A 15,130-nucleotide genomic window follows, 5' to 3' on the forward strand; every position below is an offset into this window, starting at 1 on the left:
CAAGACTGACGGGGCGCAACACAGTGACGACACAGGCGCAGCCGCTCTGTACGTCACTTCCGGGAGGCTACCTTCGCGGAGCCTTGTGGGTAGCCGGCCGGGGTCTCCTGGCGACGACGATGGCTGGGGACGTGGGCGGTCGCAGCTGCACTGACTCGGAGCTGCTGCTGCACCCGGAGCTGCTGTCCCAGGAGTTTCTTCTCCTCACTCTGGAGCAGGTCGGGCACCGAGGGAAGGAGGGAGGGCTGTCCGGGGAGACTCGCCCCGAGTGGCCCTCGGTGACGACGGGCATCCTGCCGCCGTCCTAACTCTTGCCGGTCTTGTGCCACTCGGCCCACGACCAGTCGGTCTTTCCTCTGGTCTTGTCCGGAGAAGAGACGTTCCTAGAGTCTCAGGAATTCCTGTGAAATACCACTTAGGTATCAGGGCCCTTACTGTCCCGGAGAGGGGGTCGCAGGTGACTCCCGCGGTCTGTGTGTCAGCAAGAGCTGGGATAGACAGGGACTCAGGAAGAGGGTTGGACGAAGAGGCGTGGAGGTAGACATCGTGACCGTCGGGGATGGGAAGCATCTGAGGAGTGTGATCCACACTCACTTCGACCCAAGATGTTGAAACTGAGTCCCAAAGAGATGCAGTGACTCATTTAAGGCCATACATATTATCTATACATGATGCATTAGTGGAAAATTCAGGGTTCCTGGCTCTCTATGGAGTGCTTGATCTTTTCAGTTGGTGTGGTCTCTTAAAATAGGCTAGAAATGAGAAAAGGGAAAAAGTGATGTTTAAAGTGAACAGAGTTACTGAAAGTTTTCCTTAGGGCTTTACACTTGATCTTAGCCAAAAGGCCGAGAAGCGATCCTTAGGGTTTTGTGAGGCATATTTTGTTGTTTTCCCCTCGGTACTGGTATTTTTTTTCTAATTTCCTCAAGCTGTCCTGCTAAATAGATTATTTTAATAATGACCTTTCTCTTGTGACTCTCAAACTTTCAGAACAGGCCATGGACTTGTTAAAACAGATCGCTGAACTCATCTTCAAGTTCTTAATAAATTTGAGATGTCTGAAAATTTACATTTTTAACCAGTTCTTGCTACTGATCCAAGGACTGCACTTTCAGAACCACTGGACAGTTAGTCCACTATACAAGAGAAAAGAAGTAAAATGTGCTTTTAAATTTTTTAAAAAAGGGATTAAATTTATCAGAGGGCACTTGTGGAAAAACTGAATTGAAGTTGAAAGGCTTATAATCTTTTTCACTCTTGTTTTTACTTCCTGAATCCAAACTTCCTTGGGAACTATCCCTACACTTATCCTGTAGGTCTTCCATGATGTCAAGAACACATTTTTAAAAATGAGGGGAAATGAGGTTATTTAGATAGGGATGATTGGGCAGTAACTGAAGGCTACTTGAAAAGAGCAGTGAGAACCTGAGTGGAGACAGGCTGTTCTGATGAGGTGATGTCACTGACCTCAGTAGGGGCTACAGGTTCCTTCTGCAGTCTTGTTAGAAATCTTGGTAGTCAACCTTAACCACTGAGGGGCTGAGGGAAAGAGCATGTGCTTAGTACACCTGAGGTCCTGAGTTCAGTTCCTAGCAACAAAACAAAAAGGCTCTGCATTAAAGCAACATAAGAAATAACACAGAGCATATAGGGTGAGACTTGGGCCTCCATCCCACCGATCTGATCGTAACTAACACCCAAGGTAGCTTATTGGCAGAATGGGGTAATTATTGCTTTGTTTTCTGTGTTTTCCCCAGGCAGTCCTTCAATTCTTTACGTTAAGTTGATATTACTAGAAATGGTCTTCATCCCTAGAATATTGCCCCAGCAGTTGTTTGCAGCAGTCCTTGTGACAGTAATGATATATGACCCTTGTCTTTCAGATGGCTGAACTTGATATTTGCAGGGTTTAACCTGTCTATAATACCACAGCTGAAGTAACTTAGGGAGTTTTAGGTGCTTGTATGATTGTGAAAAATGGCTTTATAATTTATTATTTAATATTTTACCATTTTAGGTAAGTAGTTATAATGAAATGTTGTTTTGAAATTAACTTTTGTTTCCTTTTCTGCAGAAGAACATAGCTGTTGAAAATGACATAAGAATAAACAAAGACAATCTGACTGATCTTTATGTCCAGCATGCAATACCATTGCCTCAGAGGGAATTGCCAAAGAATAGATGGGGGAAAATGATGGAAAAGAGAAGAGAACAACATGAGATAAAAAATGAGCCTAAAAGGTACTTTTTAAAGGTTCTAGTTTTTATTTTATCTTATATGACTAATAGTTTTGTTTTTTCTCAGCTAAACTTAATTTTTAAAAAATTATTCAGCTATTGACATGAGGCACTGTGCTTATAGCAGTAAATAAAATTGGTAAAATTCCCTGCTCACCTTTTATTTGGGAGAAACATTTAAAAAGTTAAGTGTATGGTATGTGACATAGTGAAAGATGTTACATAGTGAAAGAAAGATCTGCCTAAAGAGAAAGGTAGACCAGGAAGAAGAATTAGCTTTTTGGTAAAGTGGCCAGGAACAGCCTTAAAGAGACCTGTAGGAAATAGCAAACTAGTATCCCAGCACAGTGCATGAGTGTGGATCAGGAGTGTGCCATCACAGATAAGGTGTGATTACAAATAACAGTGAATGGGTTGTTTGTTTTTTTTGGTTTTTTTTTGGTACTGGGGATCAAACTCGGGATCTTACACTTTTGAGGCAGGCGCTGGAACCACTGAGCGAAATCCCTGGCCCTACAGTGAATGTTTAAATTTTAAAAATGTATTACTGTAAAAGACATGTTACTATTAATCCCCCTCAACACCCCCGCCCTAACACTTACCTCATTATTCTTGCCACTTTTTTACATAGTTCCGAAAGTCCTTTTTCTCTGATGTCTTTAGTTGTGCTGTTAGGCTGCCTGGATAGCCTGAATCAACTCAAAACATTTACCTTTCATGGTCACTTTGACTTTGGGTAAAAGCTGGAAGTCACAGGGTGCCAAATCTGCTGAATAAGATAGATGAGGATACCTGTAATGTTTTTATTTGACAGAAATTATTCCATATGTTTTGAATTGATTCAGAACTTTGAACCAGCCACAAAAAGACTCAGGAAAGAACTTATTTCCAAAAGTGGCAAGAAGGATGGGATAAGTGTTTTCTAAGCAAAGGAGGGTATTTTAATGACAGTGTGTCTTGTACTATAATAAATCTAAATTTTTATTTGAATGTTCACTGTGTTTTGTGATCACACCACTACCAGGAATAGTCAGGTGGAATGGTGGGAGTAGGAGGCAAGAGGTATACCTGGGATGTGAGAGCGAGCTTGTCAGACCAGGCACAGCTCTTTAAGAACTTTGGCTTTGCTCTGAGATGAGAAACCATTTGAAGGTTTTGAGCCAGTGCTAGTGGTGGCACCATTGAATGGCACTTTAACAGGACCACTGTGGCTGCCCCTGAAAAGGGGTTTAAGGTGGGAGCATTGCAAGTGGAAGCAGCAAAGCCAATTAGGAGGCCTTGTGGTCATCCCTGCAATATGTAGTGGCAGCTGTAACTAGGATAGTGAATTTGGTAGGTTGAGGTTTGCATGTGTTTCAGAGGTAGAATCAACAGGATTTGTTGAGCTTTGAAAAAAGATGACTGAAGTAAGACCCTCAGGTCTTTGAATAATGCAGAAGTGAGGAGCCTGTCAGCTAGTTTCAGGTATACTGATTAAGATTTTTAAATTTCAGAAAATTGTTCATAAAACCACAAGCCAATGGCTTTGCTTTTTGAAAGAAGGCTGAATGTTAGTTGATTGGTGTCATGGCTAGTTAATGAGGACAGAGTGTTCTGAGATCTCCGAGTAAGGAAGTTGTCTCTTTGCCTCTGTCTGTGTTACCACAGATAGATGTTATTGATCTATTTCTTCCTTTTGGGGGCCTCAGTTTGTAGACTGTCCTGAGTATACATTGGAGCCAGTGGGAGAAGATGGGTAAAAGGTTGGGGGCAGGGGAATGCATACGTCTGTCTTGTTAGTGGTTTTAATCCCTGGTTTCAAAGAAAAACTCATGATTGAGAATATTTTCCAAAGGAATATGATTAAACCCCTGGTGTTTACATTCTGATCTGAGAAGATTGGAGGAATACGTGTATGCTCATTGTCTTTTGGAAAATAAATGTATGTATAGTCTCTATTGATGAGGAACATATTTAGGTTCAGATTGAACATTGTTTTAGCGTGATGGTTACATTTAAGGACAGGCTGTGTGTGAGCTTTCAAAAATCTATGGGTTATGTTGCATATGCTTTTTTTTTTTCTTTTTTAGGGAGGTGGGTACTGGAGATTGGACCCAGAGCCTTCATACTGAGCTACACCCCCAGGCTTTTTTATCTTTTATTTCGAGACAGTGTCACTCAGTTGCCTGGGCAAGGTTTGAACTTGTGATTTTCTGTCTCAGCCCACAAGCTCTGGGATTGCAGGCCACTGCACCAGCTCTCACATACTTTGTAACTCACTTGGTCTGGGTTCTTATTCAGGCAGTATTTTCTACATCAGCAGTCCAGACACATTGTCCCAGCAAGCAAAATTGTGAGTGCTGCTTACTTTCCTTTGACGCAAAGCTTCATCACAGCCCCTCAGTATCCCTTGGGAAAGGATCTTTGGCTCTGTCTTCAGACTTTGCTGCTTGAGTCTTGAATCAGAGCACTGGAGTTGGGAGGATCTAGGGATGTCTATGTGAGAGAATGAGTCCCAGAGCATTGCTGAGACCCACTGTGGTCACATGGCCAGGACTGAGTAGGCAATGAGCCTGTCAGTCTCTTGGCCTCTCTTCTGTAGTGGCCACGGAGACCATGTTAAGCTTATTTTCAACTTTGTACCAAATGCTACTTAGTGGCAACCAAAAATTGGTGAGTTTGGCTGGTCACTATGGGGGCTGATTAAAACGTTGATGTTTACATTCTGATCTGGCAGCTCCGCTGGAGCTCTGGATTCTGCATTTCTTCCATGCTCTCAGATGCTGCTACTGTTGCTAGTCTCTGACATGCTGGAGAGGCAAGGTTAAAAGGTTCTCCCGAGAGCTGGCTGCTCTAGTTCTTTCAGCGTGCTTAATGAAAAGGCTTTCTTCTTAAACAAATCTGTTGTATAACAAGCAATGACCAATAAATAAATGAATGCTTTATTTACTTTGACTATTAAAAGTGGATATCAGTGGGGCTACCTGTAACTCTGGGATGCTGAGGCAGGAAGATCACAAGTTCAAGCCTAGCCTGGGTCAAAATTAAAAGAGCTAGGGATGTAGCTCAATACAGAGGCCCTGGGTTTAATCCACTGTATTGCAAAAATAGATAGATGGATAGTGGATAAAAATAGAAATTAGATTTTCAGGAGCTAAACATAGAAGACTTACCAAATCTTACCTAATTAGAATTGCATAAATGTTACAATTAAGAGGATGCCTTAGCTTTGGAGACTCTGGGTAACTCAAATAGGGTGTTCTGCCTCATTTTTCAGCCTGCCTCTAGGTATAGTTTTATGGTTTGCCTTTAAAAATAAGACCTGCTTATGACTGCGTGGCCAGGATAACCCTGCCAGGAGGCTGACATTTTATTGTTGTTACCTGGAAATCCTGTTTGAGCTTTAGGGTCGAGTGGCTAATTGATGTTTGAAGAATATCCGCATCTCTTACGTACGTTAAGTGAGCTAACTAGATTTCTTATAAATACTTTACACTTCAGTTAAAACACTAGAAAATTGGGTCGGGGATTTAGCTCAGTGGTTTCATAGCCTACTGCACAAGCGCAAGGACCTGAGTTCGATCCCAGTACCAAAAAAACCCACTAGAAAATTACTTATTTTAAAGGAATGGACATGGAAAATTCATTTCCAGGAGTCTCACCGCTAGCAGTCTTCTTAATAGGTTTTGTTGGCTATTCTTGGCTTTAACTCTGGATTCCAGTGAACCCTGTCTCTTTCCCTGATGGTATTTCCAACAATGCATCTCTTTGATTTCAGGGGGAGCACTGTGGATGGGCTAAGGAAAAGATCCCTCATTGTATTCGATGGAAGCTCAACCAGTACAAGCATAAAAGTGAAGAGGACGGAGAATGGAGACAATGACCGTCTCAAGCCTCCCCCTCAGGCAAGCGCTGCCAGTAACGCCTTTCAAAAATTTCCAAATTCCTCTTCAAGTGTCTCGCCCCTAATTTTGTCTTCAACGTTGCTTACAAATGATAAAACGAAACACAGTAATAATGACACTAAACAGAACCATGACTTAATGCATAGGAAAAGTCCGCCGGGCACTGTGAAGTCACCACCCTTGTCCCCTGTTGGAACTACTCCTGTGAAGTTAAAGCGTGCTGCTCCTAAAGAGGACACGGAGGCCCTGGTGAGTTTCTGGGGTTTCTGTACTAACAGGTGGTGCTGAGTAGTGGGCCGGTGCTGCTGCCTGCACTTCTGGAACCCTGGCACAGTCTGGAGAATTCTTGTTTTCTTGGTGCTGGGGATTGAACCCAGGGCCTCTGCACTGACCTATGCCCTCAGCCCTTTTGTTTATTTCAAGACAGAGTCTCAGTGAATCACAAAGTTGTCCAGTCTGGACTTGAATTTGTCACCCTCCTGCCTCAGCCTCCCAGAGTACTGGGATTACTAGCATGCACCACCCCACCAGTCTGTCTGACTCTTAGATTTCATTGCTCATTTGTTTGAACCCTAGAATTATAAAATCCATGATCATTATTTTTAAAGTCCACTTGACTTATTTTGACTTCAAATGCTTCAGGTGGCAGCACTTGCCCTACATTTTTCTTATGTAGTTCCTTCTATCTTGTAACTAAAGAGAGAAATTCCTTTTTTAAAGTGAAGTGCAGATGCATTTGTGAAGTAGCACCTGTGCCTCGAGGTTAAATCTGTTTGCACTTCCCTTAAAACCACACCAGAATGTCTTAAGGTTTACTGCTTGCCTCCTAGGCCCCCTGCAGTGTGCCTGACATGGGAGGGACAGAGGGAGTGGGGATCTGTGGCATGCTCTGCTGTGTAAACACATTTGGATGCTTGGATTTCATCTGCTGGCACACTACTTAGTTCAGTTATGTGATTTATTTAGAATTTGTGAGATGATTCTGCACTCCCAGATATATAAAATGTATTTTTGATCCTTAGGCTTCTTGGGAATGTTGATGTACTTTTAAACACTTCTGCCAGTTTGTAGCCATTATTCCTGTAGTACCCTTTGTCTGTATCATCTTCTAGTTTACGTCAAGCTAGGGCAGACATTGTGAAATAGGAGACCCTGGAAAAAGGAAGCTGCCCAAGTAGCCTTTGCGTTTATATTCCTTGTGTTTAGTTCTTTGAATCCTTTCAGCAACCCTAGGAAGTGGCACTGTTGTTATTATTCCCTTCAGAGACCAGGAAATAAGCTCAGAGAATCTAATGAGCTTGTCTGGGGCTGCAAAGTTAGTGCCCACACCAAAGTTTTAGTCCGGCTCTGTCTGGTCCCAGGCAAACACTTAGGACGCCAAGCTGCTTCTAGAGTTATCTCAGCCATATTTGGGGGCCAGAGAGGAAGCCATGGGGTGAGAGTTGGAAGAAAATGCCACATTGCAAATACTGCAGTATGGAGAGAGCTCCCAGGAGATGTTTTGTTTCTCCCCTGGGCTCCTAAAGAGCATTTCTCCTCTCCAGGAATTGGACTCACTCAGAGGTGTGAGACAGATAAACATCTTCCCATACTGTTAACGTTTCTGTACCACTGAGGTTGAGTGTGACATTGGGGAGGAGATGGCCGAGGCCAGGAGAAAGCTGGGCCGGAGAGTCCAGGGTTCTCGGCCCTGCCTGTTAGCACCACCAGGGGAGCCAAAAATCCAGAACAGAAAGAAGCTGGAGCCTCCTCCTCCTCCTCTGGACTCCATGCTTCTTGGTTCTGGATCAGGCCCAGCTGGGAAGGACTCTGGTTATTCTAACGTGCAAGCATTTGAAAACTGCAAGCCAGATGAGGTGATTTCTTATTGTGACCTGAAAAAGCCCACCAGGTGGCAGCAGTGTCCTCTATGGGTGCTATGAGTGTCCATGGTGTAAATGCTCATTTTGGCTGGCCCAGGGCCTTTCTGCAGGTATAAACTGGTTTCTGTTCATATCTTTTAGAATAACCTGAAGCCACCAGAAACGAAGAGGAAGATACAGCATGTTACATGGCCCTGAAGGGAAGTTTCCAGAAATGTAAATACAACTGTAACTGTAGATTTCAGATAAGTTCACATATACTGACAGTATTTACAGAGATAACTGATTATTGTTGGATTTTCTTAAGAAGTTTAAAATGGTTAAAAAGTGTCATTTATCCTCTCCTTCCTTTCCTTTCTTTTTAAATTTCTTCTCTTGATTGGGAAAGAATTTGTTTTTAAAAGAATAGCTCCATATATGATATTTATATTGGTCCTGGTCAAATCATGAGCGCAAGTCTGGCATAAACCATTTTGGGGACAGTTAAGATTTTGTGTTTTGTTTTTTAAAAAAACTCCCAGTATTTTCCTGGTTCACTGTTTTTATTTCTTTCAAACAGAACCACATAATAGCTCATGTCAGTATTTTAGCAAATCTTTCCACACTTGTCCTCAAGGGCTCACCAAGGAGAGTGTTGGTTGTCCTGCTGAAAAGATTCCCAATACAGAGAGCACAGTGCTGTTTTCCACTTCCTGGGGCGCCCCTTCCTGTGGAAAGCAGAGGGAAGCCCGTGCTTGCTGCTGCTTCTTCCCTTGACCCTAACAGGGTGAGGTGCAGGAGCCCTGGCCCCTGGGATGTGCTGGTCTCTGCCAGCACCCGGCTTGCTCTTCACAAGCAGGCTGGGCAGTCACTCAGTTCAGCTGTGACTCCCTGCTACGAGCTTCATCTTTAAAAATGAAATTGATTGAAACTTTTCAGGCCAGGTACCCTGTTTGAAGTGGAGAGGGAAGGGAGAGGGTAGAAGAGCCCGGGAGGAAGGGTGTAGAGGGAACCCTGCCCTCTGAGTAGGTGGGTGGAGCGAAGCCTGGGCTGGGTGGACCCTGCAGAACCATCTGCAGAGGTTTTTATTTTTGTGTGAGTGGAATTATCACTATATAATGGCAGTCAGTGACGAGATAGGGTTTACCTTACAGTTGTAGGTTCTGGTGACTGCTCTTCTGCTTTATACTTCTAGCCAAGAACAAAGGATGCTTTATACCAGTAATGGCAAACCTTTTAGAGCTTTCAATGATAACAAACAGCCCATTGCGCACACATGCCATAGGTTCATCACCACTGCTTTATCCTTTTTTTCCATGTATGATTGATCTTGAACTGGGGTTTACCTTTTTCAGTATGTTACAGAGGACTCTTACCCTCTTGATTTGTTAAAATAACCATTTTTGTTCAGATATGTATTATTAGCCTTACAAAAAATTCAGCCTTGTAGGTAAGTACTATACTAAGACCGTAGTTTTGATCATTCTGCCTTTATTTTGAACTAAATGTGTACATAAGACAGAACTGACTTTTGGTGTTATGGTAAATTTTTAAATACATTGTTACTTGCAAGGCTGATATGTGTGACATTGTTGATGGCATTCTGATCTTGTGGGTATGTGTTACGGGGAAAACTTAGAAAGTACAGATTTTAGGGTAGAATGACAAATTCTATTTTCTATTCAGTTGGCCCCTCTGCTTCCACCTGTATTTCTCTCTTAGTTAAGAGAGAGTTAGCCATTTGACGATTTTAAGTCAGTGGGAACTTATTTTTAGTTACTTGGTGAAATTAATTTTTAATTTGTATATTTAACTTACAGAGTAGGTTGATAATAACAGCTGAACTGTGTAACACTGTTGCTTCAAATTGAAGTTTATATTACAAATACTCAGAATCAGTGCTCATAGTGCAGCATCTTACTGGTCTGTCTGAAGCTTGGCAGGCAGAGCACTGAGCCATCTGCCTTTCATGCCGCCCTCCCCCCCGCCATGTGCCTGAGACGGCCGCCTCCAGGAACCTGTCACAGGGACTTTGGGTCTTAGGTCTGGAAATGACATTTGCTTTGCTTCGAAGTTCAGAAAAACGTGACTGGAGTGCTCTTGACTCCACTCCTGTAACTCAGCTTTCCTTAGCAGGTCAGCAGGCAGCTGGCATTCAGGTCCATAGGTGGCTGTAAGGTGCAGTGAGCCTTGCTTTCTTCCTGTGCTGCTTGTTCTCCTTCTCCCTGTCCCTCCTCCCCATAAGGTTTCCTTCTTTCCATCCACCCTCCTCCCCTCTCTGCAGATCCTGAGCTTAGGCTTCGGTTTGCAAGGCATATTGCTTGGCCTGTGCACTCACCAAGGGGCTGAGCTGGGCTGACCTGTGGGGTCTGGGGCTGCTTTGATCGCTGTGTCTCGAGACCCTGCTGATGGCTGTCACAGTGCAAGGCGTCTGGAAGGGACAGCCACAATGGGTACTTTGGGAAGGTGGCTCGCTACAACTGTGAGGCTATGATACGTTTTCAAGTATTAAAATCTTCAGAATTGGAGTTTTTATTTGAAATTATATTTTGGTTGACTTAAGTTTTGAGAGATGATTCTACAACTGGAGACTCATTCAATAGCAATGACTTTTAAAACTTACATTAAGTAAACTGCCAGTAGATCAAGTCACATATGTATGTAAGAGCTTTCTGTTTACTACAGTGGGGCTTCAGTGCTTTGCAGAGGCTACCAGATGGTCAAATGTTTTTAAGTGTGCTCTTTTATTAAATGCCTGTGCAAGTTTTGTAATTCAGTACAGAAAAGTTTGACCTTGTAATGTACATTTTTGTATGTAAAAAGTCTTTTAAGTAGCTTTATCCTTATTTAAATAAATCGGAGTAAAATGATCTTAGTAGGTCTGTCATTCTTAAAAAGGTAAAATGGGAAGACATCTGGTTACTCAGTCTGCTTTCATTCATGTGCACTGTGTGGGAAAGTGTTCTTGCTGTTCACCTCTCCGCCTGGGTGACTGGGGGTCAGGGTAGTCTGGTGTTGGGACATGTAGGGCGGATGGCTAGTTGACTGTTGTGGGACGGGTGTGTGACCAGTATGCCTGGGAGGAGGAGAGCAGTTCCTGAAACTTTTTATATAGTGAGCCTTCCTGACAGAATGGGACAAAATAGAGGCTCAGCTGCTTGTGTTAGGGCGACACAGAACCAACAGAGAAAACCTCCTTATTTTCTGAACAGGTGTCTTTTTCCCACTGGTGCCAGGGGCTGCACCCAGGCCCTTGTGCACACCAGGCAAGCAGTGGCCCCTGAGCCATGCCCAGCTTCCAAGCTGGTGTCTTAATGTCACATCATTTGGAGGCTGAAGCCTTCAGTTAAATCGCTTGGAAAAGATTTAGGTCATCAGCTTTGACTGCTTTGAACCCCGGGCTTGTCTACATAGTTGCCCAGGAGATTTGTCCATTCTCCACCATTGATGAATCTATCCAGCAGTCTGTGTGTGGACTTATGGAAACTTATTCCTAGTGCTTTCTTTTTCCACCCTCAAATTGCTTCATTGTTGGCCATTGGAAGCTCTTTGGAACACACCCTAAGTTTCTGACATTGGAGGGGACAACAGGTTCATTCTATGTATTTCTTCCCCAAGACCTGTAATCAGCTACTTACGCAAGAGGACTGGCTTGGTGATATTGGAGAAGAGTATTAAGAACCAAGATCTGGCTTCTTGAGGTGCTCATTGCTACTGGGGTGTCACTGCTTCTAGGCTTTCTTGACTGACAGCAAGGAAATTCTGTGTGTGTGTGTGTGTGTGTGTGTGTGTGTGTGTGTGTGTGTGCGCGTGTATGAAGCACTATATTCATACCTCTATAAATATTTCTACATGTATCCATCTGTGATGATCAGCCATTTGCACCTGTAACGTAATAGTGAAGACAGTTTGAGAATAAAGTTTCCTTTGAGCTCACAGTTTTGCAGTTTCCTTCCTGGTCACTTGGCCCTGTTGCCTTTGGATCCATGACGTGATGTGGCAGCACTTCATAGCAGGGTATGCAGCAAAACTGTTCACCTTGTGGCAGCTGGGAAGCATCCCATAGTCCTCTTGAGGGGCCCTCCCAGTGGCTTAGAACTCCCTACTGGGCCCCACCTCTGAATAGCACCATGCAGTGATTGGTGCAAGCCTTTAACACCTGACCCTTTGGGGACTTCCAGGTCTGACCTGTGCTACCACCCATGTCTAGAGTAAGGCAGGTGAGTGCGGACTGATGGCTCCAGCCATCGCTGGTCAGATCATCCTAGACACCCTCACTTACCTGTGACCCCACTCACCACAGTGAGGACGGCTCACGCTAGCATCCATCCATGCACTCAGCGGTTCAGTTCCATGTACATCACAGCCATCACAGAAACAGCCTGTACTCAGGCAGGAACGATCTTTACCTGGTAATACAGTGATTCTTTGCAGTTCCTGTGCCTCTCATCTTAATCATTTCCAGTGTTAAGTCCTCTCATTTTAAAGATAGTTTGCCATGACTTATTAATCCCAATTGACTGAGTCTAAACAACAGTAATAATTGAAGAAAGACTGGCAGGAGCATTTAATAAAGTCACAGCATTCTGTGCCAAAGTAGTGTACTAGTTATATCTTGTCAGTTCCTTAGAAGCCTTCAGAAACAACCTAAAATGGAGTGGGGTTTTCTTTCAGTAGATCCCCCTGGACCTGGAAGGTTATTCTACCCACCTACATCCAGTCGTATAAAAGTTTAGAGATGTCAGGAATGAGGTCAGTCTTTTTAAAATTTTTTGGTAATATTCTTCTACTTGTTGTTCATTTATTTTGGGTACTGGGGATCGAATTCTGGACCTTGCGCTTGCAAGGCAGGCAGTTGGAACCACAGCTAAATCCCCAGCCCTCTACTTGTTATTTTAGTTATTTTTGTTACTGCAGGTTCAGTTTTGTAATTGAGGCACATTTTGGCATGTACATCACCTGGATAATTTCCTGCTCAGTGCTTTAAAAATCTATGGCCAGGCACAGTGGTGCATGCCTGTAATCCTAGCACTCGGTAGGCTGAGGCAGGCTAGCCACAAGTTCAGGGCCAGCCTGGGCTACATAGTGAGAGCCTGTCTTAAAAAAAACAAAAAATCTCATATGTATTCAGAGATGGCACCAGCCCCATGGTCATCTCTGTGTAAGGAAAAAAATTTGAGTTCCAGGGACAGTGGCCAAGAGTCGGAAGCCTGGTCTCTAGCTTGCTGGCCTCTGCAGTTTCGTTTCAGGCTTCCCTTGCCTCCTTTCAAGCAGAGGGCTTTCCCTCTGAGCCTTAATTCTCTGTGTTTAGAATCTAGGGTCTGCCTTACACACATATACCTGTTCCTGAGCCTGTCACCTAACAGCTAGGCAGACAGTGAGTGTCCTCGGGTCCGAATAAGAGATGCTTGGGTGGTGCTGATAGGTTTTATATATAATAAGTTTCTACAGCAGTATGATTAATTCCTACATCAGTAACACCACTTTTCTCCTGCTGTAGTAGGTAGAGCTAATGAGATGACGCTTTTCTAAGGGAGCCAGGGGTTTTTTACTGGGGTGACTTGTCTTGAGCGCAGCCCTCTGTGTGGTTGGATCGCATCTAGTTGTGATGCGCAGTTAAGTGTCCAGCCTGTGCCCTGGCCTTCGTGTGGTGACAAGGATTTCTCTACTGCTCTCTTTAAGTTCCTGGCACTAGGGTTTTTTCTTTTAAGGTCCTGCTATAGATTAGATCAAGAGTTTTTACACTGAGCTACATCTAGCTCACTCGCCCTTCCCTCCCTCCCTCCCTCTCTCCATCCCTTCCCTTCCTCCCTCCCTTCCCTTTCCTTTCTTTCCCTCTTTTCTCCTTCCTTCCTTCCTTCCTTCCTTCCTCTCTCCTCTCTCGCCTCTCCAAGTTGCTAAGTTGCCTAGGTTGGGCTTGAACCTGTGATCCTCATGTGCCACCATGCCTGGCCAGCACTGAGTTCTTTGGCAGCAAGTTTTCCCACAAGTGAAACTTTCACGATGACAGTCCTGAGAGTAGTACTCAGGGTAGCTCTAGTCTAGAGCATCCTGCACCCCGGCACACAGGTGCTGAGTACCAGGCGATGGCCCTTCTGGTTCCTTCAGTGACTGCTTTCCTGGTTTTGGCTAACTATAGACTAGTTCTATTAAAAATTTTATTATATGCTAAATACTGCTCCCAAGTTTAAGTATATAATTTATTATGTATAATGTAGTTTAGATTTAAACTGAAGATCAAGAGATAGATACTGAGATAGATAAAATCAAAGTGAATCTTAGCTGGGAGGATGTGTAACAGAAATTAATGCAGTGTTTATAATTAGGCTCTTCCTGTGCTAAACATTACAGGGAGAGGCTTGCAGTGATTTAGTGTAAGGAGTGATTTTACTGCAAAAGGTTTGCTCTGACTTCTTAACTGTGAAAAGTGGTTATACTGGAATTTTTTTTTTTTAACCTTAAAAGCACTGAAGAGCTAACAGGCAAAACCTAAGAGAAAGCCAGAACCCAGAGCAGTAGAGATTTTTGTTTGTTTGTTTGTTTTTGATGCTTTGACACTCAGCTGTGGTTTAGGTAACTATAATGTGGTAACTATAATGTGGAAGCCCCAGTCTTCCCAGGTGGAAATGCAGTAGGTGGGACTTCATAGGACAGCACCACAGCCTAGTAGAGGATTAGAAAGAAGCCTGTGGACAGGGCAAAAAGGAAGGGTGAGAAGCAAACAGGAAACACAGGGAGGGAGGATGGTGACAGCACAGCAGAATGGAGTAGACCTGAGCCTGTCACCTCATCCCGAGGACAGGGAGGGATCAGCACAGGAACAGGAGCCTGCCCCCAGGGTTTCTCCCTGTGCTGGGACAATGAAGTGAAAACCAAATGAGTTTGCTCACTGGCCTTAGAGAAAATAGATTTAAGATGACTGTCCTTAGGGCTGGGTCCATTTCCCAGCACCAACAAAAATATAAAGTAAAATATCCAGTACAGGAAACATTACAAAGCATAAAACATTTAAATTTCTTGAGTTGGACATTGTGTATTGTCTTATTCTTTATTTTGTTCTGAAATTAAAGCATGCAAGATCAATTTATTAAGTATGAAAAATAAAGTTTTTAACTTGTACAGCTCAGTTAAAATGTGTGTGTGTGTGTGTGTGTGTGTGATACACAC

At 43.6% G+C, this 15,130-nt stretch overlaps 1 protein-coding gene across 1 annotated transcript; it reads left to right on the top strand.

Annotated features, from left to right (window-relative positions):
• Nucleotides 1-36: 36 nt before the first annotated feature.
• Nucleotides 37-10,833, top strand: Tslig2 (tRNA splicing ligase complex subunit 2). Its single transcript, XM_004844483.3, has 4 exons — nucleotides 37-218; nucleotides 2,075-2,241; nucleotides 5,996-6,371; nucleotides 8,126-10,833. Exons 1-4 carry the CDS (start codon nucleotides 120-122, stop codon nucleotides 8,180-8,182), a joined length of 699 nt encoding a protein of 232 aa, XP_004844540.1. The 5' UTR covers nucleotides 37-119; the 3' UTR covers nucleotides 8,183-10,833.
• The last annotated feature ends 4,297 nt before the right edge of the window (nucleotides 10,834-15,130 follow it).

The sequence above is a fragment of the Heterocephalus glaber genome, unplaced genomic scaffold (genome assembly GCF_053883595.1).
Source record: "Heterocephalus glaber isolate CG9 unplaced genomic scaffold, H.glaber_assembly_v1.0 deba00000470, whole genome shotgun sequence".
NCBI classification, from domain to species: Eukaryota; Metazoa; Chordata; class Mammalia; order Rodentia; family Bathyergidae; genus Heterocephalus; species Heterocephalus glaber.